At 45.8% G+C, this 20718-nt stretch overlaps 1 protein-coding gene across 3 annotated transcripts in view; it reads left to right on the top strand.

The window, feature by feature from the left end:
- Positions 1-19790, top strand: part of LOC147461891 (proline-, glutamic acid/leucine-rich protein) — a 93657-nt gene extending 73867 nt beyond the window's left edge. For 2 of the 3 annotated variants that reach the window (XM_086509357.1, XM_086509355.1), the window contains exons 9-13: positions 16600-16799; positions 16886-17013; positions 17387-17682; positions 17761-18013; positions 18093-19790. In XM_086509357.1, the coding sequence (XP_086365483.1) occupies positions 16600-16799; positions 16886-17013; positions 17387-17682; positions 17761-18013; positions 18093-19042 (1827 nt within the window). In that variant the 3' untranslated portion in view covers positions 19043-19790. The remainder of the gene's footprint in view (positions 1-16599; positions 16800-16885; positions 17014-17386; positions 17683-17760; positions 18014-18092) is intronic. The other variant, XM_086509356.1, reaches the window with a different exon arrangement.
- The last annotated feature ends 928 nt before the right edge of the window (positions 19791-20718 follow it).

Here is a 20718-nt window from a genome sequence, read left to right as displayed (position 1 = left end):
TTCCCAGATCCTCTCTTCTGATCAGGCTGAGTATGTGGGTATGCCTCTTGTGCTGCTCCATGTAGTATCTCTGTTAGCTGAGAAGTAATCTCCTCTACAATATATACTGGCTCGGCTGCCCACATCTTATTATAGATCTTTTCCACATAGACTGAATCAGTTTCTAGTGTGAAAGTATATCTTGTGTGTGTTTTCTTCCTTTGTACTTGAGAGGCATTGTATTGGAAGGAGATTGATAAGGTCAAGAGAGCATGATCCACTGCAATCCCAACCAGTCTTGGTCCCACCTTAAAGTCCTCGATAGTAGAAATAAAGCTTGGTGAAGTCATGACGTAATCCACTGTACTGGCCCCATGTCTGTGCGGGAAGCATGTGAATCCCCCAGATAAAGGGAAATTCTCTAGACCATTAAGTATGGCCAAACCATGTGTAGTTGCCATTTCCATGAGATGTCTCCCATATTCAGTGTGTTCTTTATTTTTTGAGTTTCTACTAAGCCCCTCCTGTGATAAATCCACTTCTCTGAGCATTTCCTCAGAAGTATCATAGAATATTGCTTGAGAGTTGGCCGTTCTGGCATTAAAGTCTCCTAAGAGAACGATGTCTCCATCTCTAGAGAACTCCCATATGTCATTATTCAATATGGAGAAAGGGGACTGCCCATTAGGTGAGGAGTAGACTGATGTACTTGGAGGGAAGTAGCACATAGCTATATATAGAAATCTACCTGTCTCAGCTCTCATTCTCACCCAGATATACCTTCCTTGTTCATCTTTCCTGATAATCTGTAGTAGTGGTTTCAGCTCCTCTTTAAATAAGACTGCTACTCCTCCTGAACCCCGGCTACCTCGCAAAGATCTCTTGTCTGGTCGACCAGCTATTTCCCATAAATATCCCTTCACATGTGGCATAAGTTGTCCCGGTATTTGGTGTGTCTCTATCCCTAAAGCTGTCTTCAAAGGCATCTACATCTAGCCTATATGATCCATTACAATTCCACGTCGCTATTCGGAGCGTCGCCCCATAGGTCTCGCACCGTCATGATGAGCGCTTTTCATGAGAGAGAGAGAGAGAGAGAGAGAGAGAGAGAGAGAGAGAGAGAGAGAGAGAGAGAGAGAGAGAGAGAGAGAGAGAGAGAGAGAGAGAGAGAGAGAGAGAGAGAGAGAGAGAATTGAAATGAAATGAAATGATATATTAACGTCTTCAAAAGGCCAAAATGACCTATAAGACCATCAGATACAAAGTGGTGAATCTAATACAACGTTTGAAGTACAAGTACAAAAAGTAGTGAAAGTAAAAATGAAAACTGAAAATGAGTGTGAAATGTGAAATGTGAAAATGTAGAATAGGCCCTCAATGACAATCTGGGTGTCGTGCTAGAATGCCTCTGATCCTCTGTTGGAGTCTCCGTCGATGGAGTGTGCTCCTGTGTCTCGGTCGTGGTCGTCTCGATCTCCCGAGGTCAGTCGCCCTATCAATGAGGGTGCCTCTCGTATGAATGCGGGTCCAACCCTGTACTGGTGGTTGGTCTTGGCTCCCTCGATCCATAGAAGTCTGTGATCTGTCTCTGCGACTGTCGTGCTCCATGTCTCCTCAACAGACTATCTCTATGTCGGTGTAGCTCAAGTAGATATAAGCCAAGGCATCTCTGATCCTGATACCTCATGACTCTATCTAGGGGTCCAAAACCCTCCCTGAATAAGCAATGGAAGCGCCCTCGTATCTCATTATACATAGTGCAGTGGCATATGTAGTGTAGCTTTGTCTTTGGCTCTCTACCTCATATTGACATATCCTAGACTCCGGCGGTATCCCTCTGAATCTACCCGTCTCAGTCTCCAGCTGGTGTGAGGATGTGCGAATCTAACCAATAGCACATCGCAGACCATGAGACAAATGAGTGTCCATATAGCTCGGACGAGTCACAAACCCATCTCCCGAAAGTTGGAGAAGGTGCTCTTTGTAAAAATCCATCTTCGTGCCCAACTCCTGCATCGGCTCTACCCATGTCCTCCTGGTGTCCAACTGTATTAGATCCTGCCGAATGAGTCTAGTGATCTCCGTCCGTGTGACTGGCAGGGAGGGTGCATCTAGGGAATACTGAAAAGGAGGCAATCTATCCATGCTGAGACCATGCCTGTGAAACCATGAGGTCATCTGCGCATACCAACATGATGCATCTCCTTGCATCGCTAACTGTCTAGAAGACTCAAGAGCCAATCTAGTATATCTGCCTCTATGTGTATCCCATAGACTGTGCATAAAGGACACTGATCTAGTATGAGCCTCAATCTCAATAGGAGGGGCGGCTACCTCCGCTCGAATAATCGCATGTGGTACGGAGGCCTTGGCTCTAATCATCCGGGATATCATAAATACCAAGGGTCTCTCCATGTTCCTCCAACTGTCATGATTCACATATGGTCCCCAAACTTGGACCCCATAAAGCATAGCTGAAGCAACCAAAGTATCAAAGAGCCATAGCTTTGTTCGTGGTTCTTGAAACTGAACCTGCGAACACATCCTCTCTAGCCCTCCCAATGCCGCATAGGCTCTGGACAGTCTAGTCTCTGCTGCTCTCCTCAGAGTAAACCTCGGTCCCGTGAATACCACCCCCAGATATGTATATTCATTTGTGTACTCCACAGGTCTTGACCATATACGAGTGTAGGTGCCGATCTCTTGACCCACTGTGGTGTGGTGTTAAACACCATAACCTTGGTTTTACCAAGGTTTACAGACAGTCCACTATCCTCTGCAAAGTTGTGCAATGCATCTAACTGTCTCTGCATGCCCTCCGGCGACTCTGATATCAACACAATATCATCAGCATATAATAATAAAGGGATCCATGTCCCTGCTAGCTGAGCGCCTTTGTCACCCTCTCTGTCAATGTAGTCAGAGACCTCATCTACATACATACCAAAAAGTGTAGGGGACAAAGGACACCCCTGCTTCACTCCAATAGTGGAATGAACAATGTCAGAAATCCCCTCAAGAGTGCGTACCTGGCCAGTCACTGAGCCGTATAAAGCCATGATCCCCCATATGATCTCTGTGGGTACTCCCGACTTCAGTAGCCTGTGCATCAATCTGGCCCTCGGCACTGTGTCAAATGCTTTGCGGAAGTCCACAAAGCAACAATACATTCGTCTCTCATGTGCCCGACCCTCCTCAATAATGGCTCTGAGTGTAAGAATATTGTCCAAAGTGGAGAAACCCCTCCTGAATCCAGCTTGTCCTGCTGCTCGTATGCCCTCATTTTCTGCCCATTTACTCAGTTGTTGTTCAAGAATGGATGCATACAACCGTGCCAATGTATGCCCTATCATAATAGTACGGTAGTTCCCTGGCACAGTGGGGTCCCCTACAATAGTAGATAATCTCCAGGACTCGGGTAGTCCCTCACACATGACACGGTTAAACAACCGCGCAAGAACCTCTGACTGTAAATCTCTAGCATGTATCAAGTGCTCTGCAGACAAACCCTCATGATCATATGCTCTCCTAGTCCTCATCCTGTCAATGGCGTTCTTCACCATCTCAGTGGTAAAGAAGGTACTAGTGGCTGAACATGGTTCTAGAGGGTCTGGTAATGGTGGTTGCCCAGGTACTGTATATAATGATGCTGCATACTGACCCCAAATCTCGGGAGAGGTAATCACTGGAGGAGGTGAGTGCTCATGGAAGAGACGCCAGGCCTCACCTGAATCTCGACTCAAAAAGAGCTGATACAAATCACATTCCATCTGGGCTAAAAAGGCCCGCTTCTTCTGTCGCACTAAGCGCCGAAGGGCAATCCGAGACTGTCTATATGTAATGACTCCAAGTAAAAGCTCTCTCTGAATCTGAACTCTCATCTCTCTGCATTCCTCATCATACCAACTATTCTGAGGCATGTTCCCAGAATGTCTTCTCTGATCTGGTTGAGTGTGTGGGTATGCCTCTGCTGCAGCCCCATGCTCGGCTGCCCACATCCGTCTGTAAATTTCTTCCACATAAACTGAATCCGTATCTGGTGTAAAAGTATACCGTGTGTGCAATCCTCCGTGGTGTCTGAGAGGCACTATACTGGAAAGAGACTGAAAAAGTCAGGAGAGCATGGTCCACTGCTACTCCAACAAGCCTAAGACCCACACTGAGATCCTGAATATTAGAGATGAAGCTCGGTGAAGTCATGACATAGTCCACCGTACTGGCCCCATGTTTGTGTGGAAAGCATGTGAATCCCCCAGACGAAGGAAAATCTCTAGACCATTAAGTATGGCCAGACCATGCGTAGTCGTCATCTCCATGAGGTATCTCCCATACTCTGTGTGCTCTCTATCCTGTGAGTGTCTGTCAAGTCCCATCTCCAATATATCCATCTCTCTAAGCATCTCCTCCGAGGTATCATAAAATACCGTTTGGGAGTTGGCCGTCCTGGCATTAAAGTCTCCCAAGAGAATGATATCTCCATCTCTAGAGAACTCCCATATGTCATCATCAAGTATAGAGAAAGGGGATTGCCCTCTAGGTGAGGTATAGACTGATGTGCTAGGGGGAAAGTAACATATAGCAATGTATAAGAATCTGCCTGTCTCAGCTCTCAGTCTCACCCACATGTATCTCGCCTGGTCATCTCTCCAGGCAATCTGTAATAGCGGCTGCAACTCCTCCTTGAATAAGACTGCTACCCCTCCTGAACCTCGACTCCCATGCTGGGATCTAGCGTCTGGCCGACAAGCTGTCTCCCATAAATAACTAGTCACATTTGGCATCGATTGTCCAGATTTTTGATGTGTCTTTGAGTAAAAGACAATGTCTCTATCTCTGAAGCTATCCTCAAAGGCACCCACATCCAACCTATATGATCCATTACATTTCCATACCACCATCCGGAGTGTGGTCCCATATGTCTCGCACCGTCATGCTGTGCGTTTTTCCAAAACCACTACTTTCCCTCCTTTATAAAAGGCAATTTTTCCCTTCTCCCTTGCTGCCTTGATCTCTGGCATCAACTCTTGCATATGTGCTATTTGTGCTAAAGTAAGGTCATCCCCCATAAATATTCCAGTTTTCTTAAGTGCTGGTCTCTTCTTCAGGAATTCCTTCCTTGTTTCCAAAGTCGGGAAACGCAAAATAAGTGCTTTCTCTTTGACGTTTCCCTTCTCATCCACTCCCTTCTTTCCTACTCTCCAAGCACCTGTGTGCATAGGTTCCGGGATGCCCATGCGCTGCAAGAGTTCCTTCACTTCGTCTTCTACATTCTCGGTGTCTTTGATACCAGTAATACGCACATGGCGGGCTCTAGTCCTCCTCTTTTGTTCCTCCTCAATGGTCATATTGATGATGGTAGAAGTCTGTGCTGCTTCTGGCATCCGGGCCTTTCCTTTCTTTGCACCTTCAATCCATTTTTCTGCTTCGTCAACTTTATCCCGTGTTTTAGAAGGGCACTCCGCCCATGAGGAAGCCTCTTTCGAGTTTAGTTCTTCCCCTTCGCGCAGAGTTTTCACCTGCTCCGTAATATCTTCGAGCTCCTTTAACATCGAGGGCCGATTTCCCCCTTCCGTTTTGGGCATAATTTTGCAAGCTGCAAGTTCCCCTTTAAGCTCTTCAATCACTGCATCTTTTTCCTTCATGCACTTTTCCACATTGGTTTTCCAAGATTCAAAGCTTGCAATTGCCTCATCCAACTTTTTCTGCATAATACATTCCATTACGTTCACTTCTGCCCGCATTAGAGCCTGCATCTCCCCTTTCACAGATAGATACATCTCATCATGCTTACCAAGCATCGCTTTATCGAATTCTTTCCTCATATCTGCATACATAGAATTCTTATAACTCTCTGCGTTTGCGTACATCTCTTTCCTGATGTCATCTCTCATAAAGCTTAGCTCAGATTTAATCATCACTTGAACCCTCTCCATCATTAAATCATCTTGGATTCTGACGGTTTTCCCTGCCCGCAATGAGCTTGGCGAGAGTATGCTATCTCTGTTCCTCCGCTTGAATGTCGCTTTCATTTTTTGTGGGCTGGTGAAGCCACTTGCATCACCATCCTCGACTGGTTGGTCCATCCGAGAGAGAAGAACAAAGCGAGCACTGAGTCAAGGCCCTCACCAGCAGAGGTCTGGCCTCCGCCCTGGTTGGCCTAGCCCTCGTCACCAAGTCCTCGCCCTCGTCCTGGCTGACTTGACTGCTCTCGTCCTCGCCCTGGCAGGTTGGTCTCGTCTCGTCACCCTTGGCTCTTCTAGCCCTCGCCCTTGGTAGGCAGCTCGCTCTCGCCCTTGACAGCAGCTCGCCCTCGTCCTTCAGAGGTTAGGGCCCTCGTCCTCGCCCTTGGCAATCTGCTCGCCCTCTTGACACAGGACCATCAGCTCGACCAGGTCCAGTTGCTCGCCCTCGACCAGGTCCAGCAGCTCGCCCCTCGCCTTCGACCAGCAGCTCGCCCCTTACCTAGTTCTAGCTCGTCCCTCGTTCAGGATCAGCAACTCGTCTCTAGCCCAGGATCCGTAGCTCGTCCCTCGTCCTTGCCCAGCAGCTCATCCCTCGTCCTTGTCCAGCAGAGAGAGAGCTCGTCCCTCGTCCTTCGTCCAGCAAGTTGGCAGCGCGAGAGGTGGCCAGCCGGTTTGACTCTGCTTGCTCGCCTTCGCCTCAGTCTCCTCCCCTCAGCCTTCTCGCCCTCGTCAGCCTGCTCGCCACAAACTGCTCGCCCTCGTCAGGCTGCTCGCCACAGTCTGCTCGTCCTCGTCAGGCTGCTCGCCCTTAGGCTGCTCACCTCAGGCTACTCGCCCTCGTCAGACTGCTCGCCCAGGTCCAACAGCTCGCCTCAGCACACACACACACAGAGAGAGAGAGAGAGAGAGAGAGAGAGAGAGAGAGAGAGAGAGAGAGAGAGAGAGAGAGAGAGAGAGAGAGAGAGAGAGAGAGAGAGAGAGAGAGAGAGAGAGAGAGAGAGATTGATAGACTTCTTGAGATTGACTCCGCCATTCCTTCATAGTGGGACGCAGTCATGCGAGGCACGGTTCAGATGCCTCCACATAGTGGTTGGGAAGGTCTCTTTGCTCAGAGCACTCTCTTATTAGTTCGTTTAGACACCATGCTGTTCACATTTGATTCAGACTCCTCTCAGGGGATTCATGCTAGATTGACATTTGCTACCACCTCTCCGCACCTTGTCTACCCCGGCGCTCGATGGGAGGCCATACGAGTAGTTGGCTCTCGCGAAAAGCGTCGTTGTGTTGACCCCCGTTTCGCATCCGCTGATGCCGCCCTTTGGAGGCTTTGGGTGTGGGAGGGTCGTGCCTTATCTCAGCTTTATTGGGACCCAGGAGAGTGGCATTGGCCTCACTCTAACCCCACCGGTGCACATGTATCATTTTTTGAGTACAATGTCAGACTTGGAAGATTAGCATTGATGAGACAGCACCCAGAGCAGCCCACTCGTATGCGTTTCTGGTTACATTCAGGTCTCTCCCATGCCTATCTACAACAGTTTTGGTCAGCCATCTGGGTGCGGCTCCACAGCTCCTACAGGCTATCCTTACTGCCATTTGGTTGGACATCATTCACACCCTGATTTGGCAGTGGGATTCTTCCTCAGGTACATCTAGAGCAGCCGAGGCTCGACGATTTGCCTTTCTTCGGCGTTGGGCCCGACCTCCACTCTTTTTCACACTTACTGGTGGTTAGATTATATGGCATTATGCCCCCCCTCAGTGGTTTCTACTCCACTCATCACACAGACCACCATGAGATTGTACTAGCCGAGTTGTCACTATAGTGGCTCTCACCCTTACATTCAGTTTGTACACCCCACATGACAGGCTATTTTGGCATCCGTTGGGGATCATATTGTACTCGGTAATATATAGCCCTGATTTTTCCAAAAAGAGAGAGAGAGAGAAATGAAATGAAATGAAATGAAATGATATATTAACGTCTACAAGAGGCCAAAATGACCTATGAGACCAACTGATTACAATGATGAGTCTAGTACCAAGTCTGGGTACAAACAAGAAAACTACAAACAAAGAACTGATAGGAGTGCTACCGACTCCTATGGGTGGCTGGTAGGCTGAGCAATGGTATCATGCCATAAAGGTACAAAGTGGGGATAAGTGTCACCATGATACAATATAGCAGTAGCATGAAGCCTATCCCGATCGACATTCTGGGTGTCGTGCTAGAATCCTGTGGATCCTCTGCCGCAATCTCCGCCGGTGCTGCGTGGCTCCCCTCCTCAGTCACGGTTGTCTCGATCTCCCTAACTCTATAGCTCGATCAATGAGAGTACCGCTGATGTGTGTATGGGTGGGAACCGAGCTCTCTGGTGGTGGTGTCCCCTCTGACTCTGTGGTACTCAGACTGAAGAAATCTGAGATGCGTCTCTGGGACTGTCTCTGTCTTTGCCCATTCAATAGAGCGTCTCTATGTCTCTGAATCTCAAGTAGGAATAATCCGAGACATCTTTGATCCTGATATCTCATGAATTGTCTAACGAGTCAAAACCATCTCTGAATAGACAATGAAAGCGTCCTCGTATCTCATAGTAGACTGTGCAGCGACATATGTAGTGAAACTCTGTCTCTGGCTCTGCATGGCATAACTGACATATCCTACTGTCTGCTGGTATGCCTCTGAATCTACCTGTCTCAATCCCAAGCTGGTGTGAAGATGTGCGAATCTGGCCAATAGCACATCGTAACCTATGAGATAGATGTGTGTCCATGTAACTGGGCCGTGTGACAAATCCGTCTGTCGTGAGTTGAAGAAGATGTTCTCTATAGAAAACCCTCTTCGTACCCAACTCCCGTGATGGTTCTATCCATGTCCTCTTGCTATCAAGCTGGATAAGATCTTGCTGAATGAGTCTAGTAGTCTCCATCCGTGTAAGAGCCAAGGATGGTGCATCAAGAGAATACTGGAAAGGGGGCAGCCTGTCCATGCTGAAACCATGCCTCTGAAACCATGAGTTCATCTGTGCATACCAACATGATGTATCTCCCTGTAATGCCAGCTGTCTGGATGACTCGAGAGCAAGCCTGGCATACCTGTCCCTGGTGGTGTCCCATAAGCTGTGTACAAATGATACTGATATGGTGAGTGCCTCAACCTCCATAGGTGGGGCAGCCAGCTCCGCTCGTATGATGTCATGTGGGACTGAGGCCTTGGCTCTAATCAGCCTAGAAATCATAGATATCAGGGGTCTCTCCATATTAGTCCATCCAGCACTTTCAATAGACGGTCCCCAAACCTGAACCGCGTAGTGCATAACTGAAGCGACCAAAGTATCGAAAAGCCAGAGCTTTGTTCGAGGTTCCTGGAACTGAACTTGCGAGCAAATCCTCTCTAAACCACCTAGGGCTGCATAGGCACGAGTCAATCTAGTGTCTGCTGCTACTTTCAGTGTGAACCTCGGTCCACTAAAGACCACCCCAAGATATGTGTATGCATCAGTGTACTCCATACTATCCTGTCCATATGTGAAAGTAGGTGTTGATCTCCTAACCCACTGTGGCGTGGTATTAAATACCATGACCTTGGTTTTACCAAGGTTGACAGACAATCCACTATCCTCTGCAAAACTATGCAATGCGTCCAAATGTCTCTGCATACCCTCTGGCGATTCTGATATCAACACGATATCGTCAGCATACAATAAAAGAGGGATCCATGTCCCTGCAAGCTGAGCACCTCTATCACCTCCTCTGTCAATATAATCAGAGACCCCATCAACATACATACCAAATAAAGTAGAGGACAGTGGGCATCCCTGTTTCACTCCGATGGTGGAGTGAACTATGTCGGATATCCCCTCTGATGTGCGTACATGACCCATCACTGAACTGTACAATGCCATGATCCCCCACATCAGCTCTGTGGGTACCCCCAATTCCATAAGCCGGTGCATCAATCTGGCCCTCGGCACTGTGTCAAAGGCTCTGCGAAAATCCACAAAGCTGCAGTATATCCATCTACCATGTGCTCGACCCTCCTCAATGATAGTTCTGAGTGTAAAGACATGATCTAGTGTGGAGAAACCCCTTCTAAAACCAGCCTGCCCAGGTGCTCGTATGCCCATAATCTCTGCCCAACTGCTCAGCCTATGCTCGAGGATGGATGCATATAACCGTGCCAATGTGTGTCCTACCATGATAGTACGGTAATTCCCCGGCACTGTGGGGTCACCTGTCTTGAAGATAGGTACAATAGTAGATAATCTCCAAGACTCAGGGAGACCCTCACACATGACACGGTTGAATATACGTGCAAGCATCTCTGCCAACAAATCCCCAGCATGTATAATGTGCTCTGCTACCAAACCCTCATGATCCTGTGCCCGTCTGGTCTTCATCCTGTCAATGGCCTCCTTTACCATCTCAGTGGTAAAGAAGGTGCTCGTAGCCGGACATGGTTGTGGTGGGTCTGGTAATGGTGGTTGTCCAGGTACAGTGTATAAAGATGTTGCATACTGCCCCCATATCTCTGTAGAAGTAATCACTGGTGGGGGAGACTTCTCATGGAATAGACGCCAAGCCTCTCCTGAATCTCTACTAAGGAAGAGCTGATATAAATCTTGCTCCATCTGGACCAAGAAAGCTCGCTTCTTCCGCCGCACTAGTCGTCGTGTAGCAATGCGAGACTGTCTATAGGTGATCACTCCCAATGTAAGGTCCCGCTGTATCTGAGCTCTCCTCTGTCGACACTCCTCATCATACCAGTTGTTCTGAGGCATGTGCCCAGAACGACGTCTCTGCCCAGGCTGAGTGTGTGGATATGCCTCTGTCGCTGCCCCATGTAATGTCACTGTCAGCATAGATGTGATCTCCTCCACTGTGTATACTGGCTCTGATGTGCATAAAAGCCTACGTATCTCCTCTACATAGACTGAGTCAGTCTCTGGTGTAAAAGTATAGCGTGTATGTCCACCATCCCGTGAGGCCTGAGATGTATTGTACTCAAAGGAGACTGATAATGTTAAAAGTGCATGATCTACTGCTATCCCAACTGGCCTGGGCCCCACTGTGAAATCCTGAATGTGAGAGATAAAGCTCGGATGTGTCAGAACATAGTCTACAGTGCTGGACCCATGTCTATGTGGAAAACAAGTAAAACCTGTAGACAATGGGAAAGTCGTTAAGCCATTCAGTATGGCTAAACTGTGAGTAGTCGTCATCTCTCTCAGGTATCTCCCATACTCTGTATGCTCTCTGTCGTGTGAGCATCTCTCAAGTCCCAACTCCTCTGGCTCTAGCTCTCTAAGCATCTCCTCTGATGTGTCATAGAAGACTGTCTGTGAGCTGCCTGTACGGGCATTGAAATCCCCCAGGAGTATGATGTCTCCATCTCTGGAGAACTCCCAGATATCATCATCAAGTACAGAGTAAGGAGACTGTCCTCTGGGTGAAGCATATACTGAAGTGCTGGGAGGAAAATAGCATATGGCGATGTACAAGAAACGTCCAGTCTCTGCCCTCAGCCTCACCCACAAGTATCTGGCCTGATCATCTCTCCGAACTATGTGCAATAGTGGTTGGAGCTCCTCTCTGAAAAGAATTGCTACACCTCCTGATCCTCTAGTCCCATGTGCAGTTCTGGTGCATGTCCTACAAGCTGTCTCCCATCTGTATCCTGATATGTGTGGCATCAACTGTCCTGGAGCTTGATGAGTCTCTAAGTAGAAAACAATGTCTCTGTCTTTGAAGCTATCCTCAAAGGCCCCCACATCAAGTCTATACGAACCATTATAGTTCCAAACTGCCATCCTGAGAGTGGTCCCATAGGTCTCGCACCGTCATGTAGAGCGGTGCTCTGTAATCACTACTCGTCCATTTCTGTAGAAAGCTAACTTCCCCTTCTCCCTTGCTGCTATAATCTCTGGCATGACCTCTCTCATATGTGCAAGCTGTGAGAGCGTAAGATCATCTCCTAAAAAGATACCTGTTTTCTTGAGGGTTGGCCTCTTCTTTAAAAAGTCTTTCTTTTCTTCCATGGAGGGAAAGCGCAAAATGAGAGCCCGTCCTTTTGAACTCTCCCCATTACCTTCACTCTTCTTGCCCACTCTCCAAGCTTGTGTGTGCGAGGGCTTCTCCACCCCCATCATGGACATGAGGCTCTTCACCTCTTGGTCCACCTTATCTGAATCTTTTAGGCCGGTCACTCTCACGTGTAGAGCGCGTACCCTTCTTCGTTGTTCCTCTTCTAGTGTTTTGTTGATGATGTCGGGTGTAGTCGGAATTTCTTTGCCCTTTCCCTTCTTGACAACTTCAATCCATTTTTCAGCCTCGTCCATTTTCTTTTGTGTTTTGGAGAGAACCTCCACCCATGAGGTCTTCATTCCTCCTTCCTCCTTTATTTCTTTGACTTGTGCTCGTATACTATTCAGCTCGTCAATCATTGATTGCTGAATTTCCCCATCTTCAAGGCGTCTTCCCTCTTTGGTTTCGTCGAGTTCCTCCCGAAGGGCTGAGATGCTACTTTTTAAAGCTTGAATTTCATCCCGGAACTCCTTGCGTTCTAGTTCCCTTGCTTGTTCCTCCCTCTTTTTCCATTCGAAAATTAAATTCTTCTCTTTCTTCCACTCATCCATGTGGGCTTTGCATTCTTTCAAATCCTTTTCAATGGCTGTCATCCTCTTGCTTGTGACCATGTAGTGCGCTGCCATTTGTCTTGCCTTATTTGTTTCACTTTCTGAGAGAGAGGAGAGAGCAACCTATACGCACCGCATCATGCATACATATGTTTCCCCATTCAGCCTACATGGCATATGTTTGCTTTCTGTATGTGTCAATTTGCAATTTTTGTGAGCTCTGCAGTTTCCAAATTCCTTGCAAATAAATCCCTGCAGGTAAGATACTCGCTGAAAGCTATACTGGGCTCAATACGCGCTGAATGAATGCTGATGCTGCTGGCAGATGCTACTGAACTGATGTTGAAGCTACTGGATGGCTGAGTACTGAATGGGTATTGCAGGATGCTGACTCCAGGAGATGGCGATGAGGGAAGGGAGACCTCTGCGATGTCTGGTCTGTTGTCACGCCGAAGCCCCTGCTGAAAACGCTAACTCTGGAGCAGCAAACGCTGGTACAAGTTGAGCCTAACGCAGGCTGCCAGGTGTTGGGCGTAGGATAATGCAGGTGTTTGCTGGCTGACCCACGTAGATGGCTGCGTGAGAGAGAGAGAGAGAGAGAGAGAGAGAGAGAGAGAGAGAGAGAGAGAAATGAAATGTTATATTAATGTCTTCAAAAGGCTAGTGTGACCTATGAGACCAGAAAGTTACAATGTGGTGGATCTGATACAAAGTCAGAGTAACAAGATGACAAAATGAAAAAATAAAATAGTATGGAATCCTGAACTGCTAGGTGTGAACTAAGCAGCTAAACAGCTAGCTGGGATAACTAGATCACAGGAGATCCAGCATCGGTCGCTGGCGGATCTCATCAATCTCCTCTTACAGGTAGCTAGATTACATGGCATTATGCCCCCCCTCGGTGGTTTCTCCTCCACTCATCACACAGACCACCATGAGATTGTTCTAGTCGAGTTGTGACTATAGTGACTCTCACCCTTACATTCAGCTTGTACACCCCACGTGATAGGCTATTTTGGCATCCGCTGGGGATTATATTGTACTAAGTAATATACAGCCCTGACTTTTCCCAAAAAAAAAAAAAAAGAGAGAGAGACTAGCTGGAACTGTGGGGTATGTGTGATTGATGGTACAATGAGTGCCCAATACAAGAGGGTGATATAATGGGTGAAGATTTAAGAATCCATCCCTATTTGTACTCTGGATGTCGAGAGAGTATGGCTTGAATCCTCTGTCATAGTCTTCGTCGATGTTTTGAAGCTCCTCTCCTAAGTTGTGGGTGTGGTGGATCTGCCTAGCTCCAACAAACTTGGCAATGAATTAGATGGTTATACAATAGGGGCTCAAGTGTTCTTATATACGAACTTGGGGACCTTACGTACCCCCCTCAACAAATTGCCCTTCTGAGAAACATCAAGTAAGCAAAATAAATACCTACTAGACAAATTAAATAATGGGACCACATTGGCCAGTCACTTGAGATGCATAAACTTTAACATCCTCTTTGCAACTCATAGTGGACAAATGTAGGAAGACTAAGTCGATGAAGAAGCCACCATGGACACCCCAGCGGTGGATTTTCTACCACCTACTTGTCACTTGAAAAGAATGCCATCTTGAGCTCCGGTGCCTCATAGAAAGTTGAGTTGTAGACCAACTACGTCCAAGAATCCCCATTCGTGAACTGTGAACACATCATGTCCAAGATTTTACAAGATAATGAACTTTGGAAAACACCCTGTCCATAATCCGGCCAACAATGCACTGTCTTCAACACATCCATAGTGTTTTGTATACGTTGGTTCCTTGCCAGATGCATTGTGCCTTGAACTCCAACACACACGTGCCTCTCTCTGGCTGAAGCAACCACCACCTAGCGAGGAATTTGGAACCAAGGCCACGTTGCTGCCGCCATGTGTGCCATTTCATTGTCCTCGTTGGAATCATTGTCACTGCTATCCTCCTCAAGCTTGCCTTTGCCTTTGTCCTTTCTCGAAACTTGAACCTTACCCTTGGAGACTAAGACGGCTTAAGTAACCGAGATCATCTTTTCCTTAGTGATTTTCAAGCATAAGGCCTTGGCCACCATCTCGTACTCCTTAGGCAACTTCTTCGTAAGCACCAAGGCCGCTAACTGAGTACTAGCGGATGCATTATCCGTAGCCGACAATTGATCTTGGTTCATATTGGTTCTTGGAGGCCACCGCGGGAACAACCTCCGAGGGGACTTCATCATGCCCTTGTCCCATGCATTTCAAAACGCCTCCTCCAAAAGGCCCCAATTAGTGCTCGTAGGCACAACATGTCAAAATGCGTACGGAGAAGCTATCCCCAATTGGCCTCTTGTGCCTTGTGTCTCCAGTCTCCAGATGTCGTTGAGTCCAGAGAGGCGTTTTGAGAAGCAACGGTAAAGGGCATTTGCATCCGTAAATATAAACAATTTTCATTAATGGTCGAGGCAAAAATGTAGAGTCCCACTTTAAGAAATTACAATCATGCCCACTAGATTGTCTTCAATGGCATACGTTAGCTCGACAACTAACAATATTATGTTTGATATATAGTAAGCATGAGATCCTGAATATGAAAGGGTACACGGCATGGCAGCAATAGAGCACGGCATTAGAGTATGAGAGCGAGAAGAAGAAGAAGAAGAAGAAGAAGAGAGTTTTAACGTTGTAGGAAACTATCCCAAGAGACCTTAAAGATCTAGCCAACGAGGAGATTGCAGATTATCTGCTGTCAAAATTATAGTTGAGAATTTGAGCGTTTTGTTTTTGCAAATTGTATGTTTTTAAAACCACAGGTTGTCTGAGCCAAACGTTTTGTAAGTTTTAAAATAAAAGGAATTTTTTTCATTGCCACCCTTAATTATTCTAGAGAAGCAAATACATTTAGCTTGTTATTTAGCCAATTGCCCTACTTTTTCACCAATTGCTCTTTCTTTGAAAAAGTGGATGGAAAACTCTCAGATCAGGGCTCACCAAAAACTTTTTTCCTGTCCGGAGAGAAAAAGGGTATACTTGAAACTCTTCCGGTTTTTAAGTCAAAATTTGAACATCCTGGTAGACGGTGAACATCTTGCCCCCTCAACAAATTGCTCTACCCATAAACATATCAAAAAAGTAAAGTAAGTACCCACTAGACACATTAAATTGTGGGACCACATTGGGCATTCACTTGATATGCATAAACTTTAACAGGTAAGGAGGTAGACAGAAGTACTCAGATGTTAGAGGGCTTACTTTATTTATCCAAAAACTGAGTGAACTTTGCCAAAAATTGCCTTATATACCTTAGGCACAGATCACAATGGGCTTGTCATCTCTGATTTGGCAATCCAAGAGCTGTTGGTAGATCTAATAAAAGCTAGAAGCTCATGGCCCCACTCTAATCAGATAGGTTGGCATTTACATACCTAAAAATAAACAATTTTCATAAATGTTTTGAGACAAAAATATAGAGTCCCACTCTAAGAAATTACAATCATGCCCTACTAGATTGGCTTTCAGTGGCTGAGCAGCTAACAATGTTATGTTTGATATATAGTAAGCATGAAATCTTGAATTTGAAAGAATGCATGGCATGGCAGCAATAGAGCATGAGAGTGAGAAAGAGATTGCAGATTATCTGCAGCCAAAATGATAGTTGAGAATTTGAGTGTTTTGTTTTTGCAAATGGTATGTTTTTTAACCACAGGTTGTCCGAGCCAAACGTTTTGTAAGTTTTAAAATATAAGGAATTTTTTTCATTGCTACCCTTAATTATCCCAGAGAAGCAAATGCATTTAGCTTGTTGTTTAGCCAGTTGCCCTTTCTTTGAAAAAGTGGATGGAAGTCCCTCAAGGCTCAGATACGTATGCTTCAGGGCTGTGAAAAGCATGATGTTTCATTGCTGTCTCCTTTAGCAATAAAGGAAGAATGTGTCTTGCAGAATATATCATGGAATGTGCATGCCTTCCACATGACTTGCAGAAATCTTTAGGAATGTAATTTGCATTTGCTTGTGTTGACATTGCTGAGGTGAAGGTGCCTGTTCCATTGACTGCTATGCTGGCACTCATAACACGAATATTAACCGTGGATGGATCACCATATGGATCAGCTTCTGTGCTTGGGATGCCAACATCTACTGCACATCAAGTGTCACTATGTTGTGAATTGCCTGCTCTGCATTCTTGTGCTTTGGACCTGTTATATGCAATACTCTGTGGAGTGAGAAGGTATGTTATTGTCACTTCGCAATGTAATAATGGTGTTGGTTTGCTTGTTTATCCCCAGGAAGGTAACTGTTCTTTTTGTCTTTCAGTCAGCTACTACCCCGTGCAGCTGAAATAGTACGAACTCTAACAGAATATTTCCGACGCTGTGGTTTACCAAGCTTGAGGATAAAGCTATACAACATCTGCAAACACTTACTTTTATCCATGGGCGTAGGTATGCAAGCTGTCACTGTGAAAGAGAAGTAACGTTTACTGCTTTCTTCCAATAGTACAAACTTTCTATTGAGTGAGAAGGAAGGCATTTTGTAAATATTCAGTTTTTGTTCTAATGTTTATACCAATGGTTGTACTCAGAACCCAACTTCTGATTGGCAATTTGCTTATGATTTGTTTAACTGTGAAACCGTGTAGAGTGTTGGTATTTAGATTGCCAACATTTGCAGCTGAAGAATGTGTGTTATTTACAAAACTAGTTGACTAGATGAAGCATGCTCCCAAGTTGTCATATACTCAATAAGTGGTGTAAAGGAATTAATTGTGAATACAATTAAAAGCTGCAGCTAAAGCATTCACTCTTCCTTGGATAGGAATGGCATCTGAACTTGCGCCTGCACTTATTGACAACTTGTTAGCTGATCTGAAGGCAGTTGGGAGTGTACACACGTTATGCTCAGTCAATAGCCCCAATGCCATGTCATGGGGTCATGGCATCCCATCCTGGTGCCAGTCATCGAATCCAAGAAAGCGCAAGGAACCAGGAAGTATGCAGATGGATGTGTTTGCATCAAGTAGAGTTGAAGCTGGAGTAGAGATGAGTGAAGGCACGCCACTTATTGCCGTACAAGTAGCTGCGCTAGAGGCCGCAGAGGCCCTCCTAACAGTGGTTAGTTTTTGCTTATTTGCGGAAAGTTATGAGACAAGTTTGTATTGATGTAGAAATAAATTAGTACTTTTGTGCTAGGGAGGGGCACTGCGCTCAGATCAGTGGAGGACAGAAGTGGATGCTGTGGTGGCCAATGTTGCTATGATTGCATCAGCAGGGTCCTTGTCTCCTGGTGGAATAATCGATGATTCTTTTTTCAAGGGAGAGTTTCATGCTTTTTCTTCAGGGTCTTTTCAGCGTGCAGCCTATAAAGCACTTCTGGCTTCTGTATTGTCGCCGTGTATGCATCGGCCACCTTACCTCTCACAGGCATTGACTATTTTTCGGAAAGGTCTGAACTTCGCTTTTGTTCATTCTGCAAGGTCCTGCTCAGCTGTAATAGCTGGTGAGCAATGTTTAAATTGATGCAGGTCGGCAAGAGGCTGCTGGAACTCAAGTTTCCGAATTTTGTGCACATGCCCTTCTAGCTCTGGAGCCTCTCATTCATCCTAGGTCCCTTCCTTTTGCAAGCTCCTCAATGACAACACAGAGCACTGCTCCTGAGAGGGCACCTGCATCTGAAAGTCTAGTCTCCCAGATTCAAAGACCAATCTTGCCTCTACAGGCAGCAGGAGGATCTATACCCTCTGCTTCTACTATCAACAGTCATGGCTACGCATCTCAGATGGCACCATCCTCTGTGAAAGTAACTGACTCCGGAATGCAGATTGAAGTTGAGGGGGACCCCTATGTTTATGTTCAAGAAGACATTGAAAGCTGGATTGTCGACTATGGTGGTGATCAGGGTGTATTAAATGATGGCAGTGGCTCGTTGATGGCAGAAGGGTTTGATGGAGATTTTCAAGCCATGGCAAATGCTGCACAAGATGCACAGCTTGGCAATGTTAGTGCAAGGCAATCTCTGGCAGACGATGAAGATAGAGTGATGATGTCCATGGTTGGAGACCTTCTATCAGAGTCGAGGGAGATTCCCAGAGTAATGCCTATCGAGAATATGGCAGCACCAAAGCTTCAAGAAAACGATTCTCATTGCAATACATCGGGTTCACTGGAAACACAGCAAGCTGCGTTTAAAGAGGTGGACATATCGTCAGGCTTGCCAGCATATCCTGCTGCAGAAACTGCTAGTGGTGAGGTTGCTGTATCTGAAGGATCTCTAGAAAAGGAGGTTAATGCAGATCCAGATGCTGCAAAAGGTGCTGTGTTGCAGTCATCATCTCAGCATGTGGGAATCCAGTCTCAAGAATCAATGACAGCAGTGGAAAATCTGGGGTTTTCTGCTGTGGTGAGAAACAATTATTCAGAATCAGATTCAGATGCCATTCCAGATATTGTTGATGGTGATCCAGACACAGACTAATTGTTTTTTGATAGGAAGCTCATTTGCCTCTATTTTTTGGCTAGGAGAGTTGGGTTGTTCTCATTTTGTTGTTGCTGGGAAAGTCGAGCGATGCATTTGAGTCAACAGGTTACATCATTTCTCTGTGCTGTTGATCACCGGGGTTTCCATTTCAGTAGACATTTATAACCGCTGAGGGAAGGCTATGTCAGGTTTCAGTGAAGGGCTGCAGTGACATTTACAAAAATCCGATACGAGCATGCTTGACACTCGCGAAAGTGTCGAAACACAACATATCATCGGGAGACGGTAGGACTTTCGATGCTTGTATGTGTCGGGTAAGCCATCTCATGGAACCCTCTCCTATGCCACTAATGCTTGTAAAACGCTGCTGACACCCATAGAATGTTTTAGGCTAGTCAAAGAGCAAAAGAGTCTCTTTTATGGATGGCTTACCTTTGTTATATCACCCTGATGAGCTCACCCTATATGTCAACGAAGGTGCTTTCTATGTGCCCATTGCCTATAGAAGAGGCAACTCATGTACTTATTTAGATTAGTGCTAAGCTATGTCCACTCTTCAACAAGAATAATTCAGTCGTGGATCCTCCTTATCCAACAAGTGGTGTAAGAGCTATTATCGAGGTGTCATTAGCATTAATCACCTACTAATCACTTCCATCTTCTCCCACTTTTATACTGGATTAGGGTGACTCAGCCTCTTCTTTCTCAAGGCTCTCTGAAATGTCTACTCAGTCTATTATCCTCAGTCTGCTGTGGGTACCGTTTGACCTAGTAGTGGATATGCTTGCATCAGGTTTATTGGTAATTAAGTAACAGAAGGAGCTTGAGATAAGGCTATAATAATATTAAAGAGTATGATTTTGAAATTTTGGTCAGATCTTTTTTATAGAAATGACTTTATTTGCTAGTCCCTCTTTTCACCTACCATTTTTGGCTACATTCTCCCCTTGCTCCCTGCAACATCAATTGCACACATTACCCTTCAAGCTCCCCAATATATCGCTATTAATCAAAACCCTTTCAGCAAACAGTGGGCAGTAGAGCATCTTTCCCTCTTCAAGAGAACTCTCCAGTTGCAGATTGGTCATATTTTCCTTGTTCTTTTTGTTCTCTTGAATGACTTGGAACACTCCATCTGGTTCCAGGACTCAAGCCTCTCTTGGACCAAGTTTTCACTGAGGATTGAAATCTCAAGCCACTCTCTGGCCATGTTGACAGCAAGAGGATTGAAATTACCTTATTCATTCATTCTCCATGAACCCTCTTCAAGCCCACTACTCTTAAGTGCCCACTACTGATGCTTGTGTTTGCAGACCATCTACAAGTTTTTATGACATGATTGAATCCTCGTTGTCTAGAATTGGCACATACGATAAATTCACTTTTATCAAGATGATTTTATTGTCCTGTTGTAGTTCGGGATATTCAATAGCATCAAAGAGCTTTTTAAGTTGCATGCCCCCTTTACACGTGTGTTTGTGTTTGTGCACGTGCGCACACATACAGGCAAGCACCATGAGAGAAATGCCGTTAAGTTTCCTACATTTCGAGTAAAGATTAAGGAATATATCATGAAAAAGAATATTTGAAGGGGAAATGAAAAAGTAGACCTATTGCACAAATTTGAACGGATGAATGAGTCTGTTTGGTTGATCTGATTCTAAATCTAGGTG

The sequence above is a fragment of the Adiantum capillus-veneris genome, chromosome 3 (assembly GCF_014529385.1).
Source record: "Adiantum capillus-veneris isolate H3 chromosome 3, ASM1452938v2, whole genome shotgun sequence".
NCBI classification, from domain to species: domain Eukaryota; kingdom Viridiplantae; phylum Streptophyta; class Polypodiopsida; order Polypodiales; family Pteridaceae; genus Adiantum; species Adiantum capillus-veneris.
This window is presented reverse-complemented; position numbering and strand designations above follow the sequence as displayed.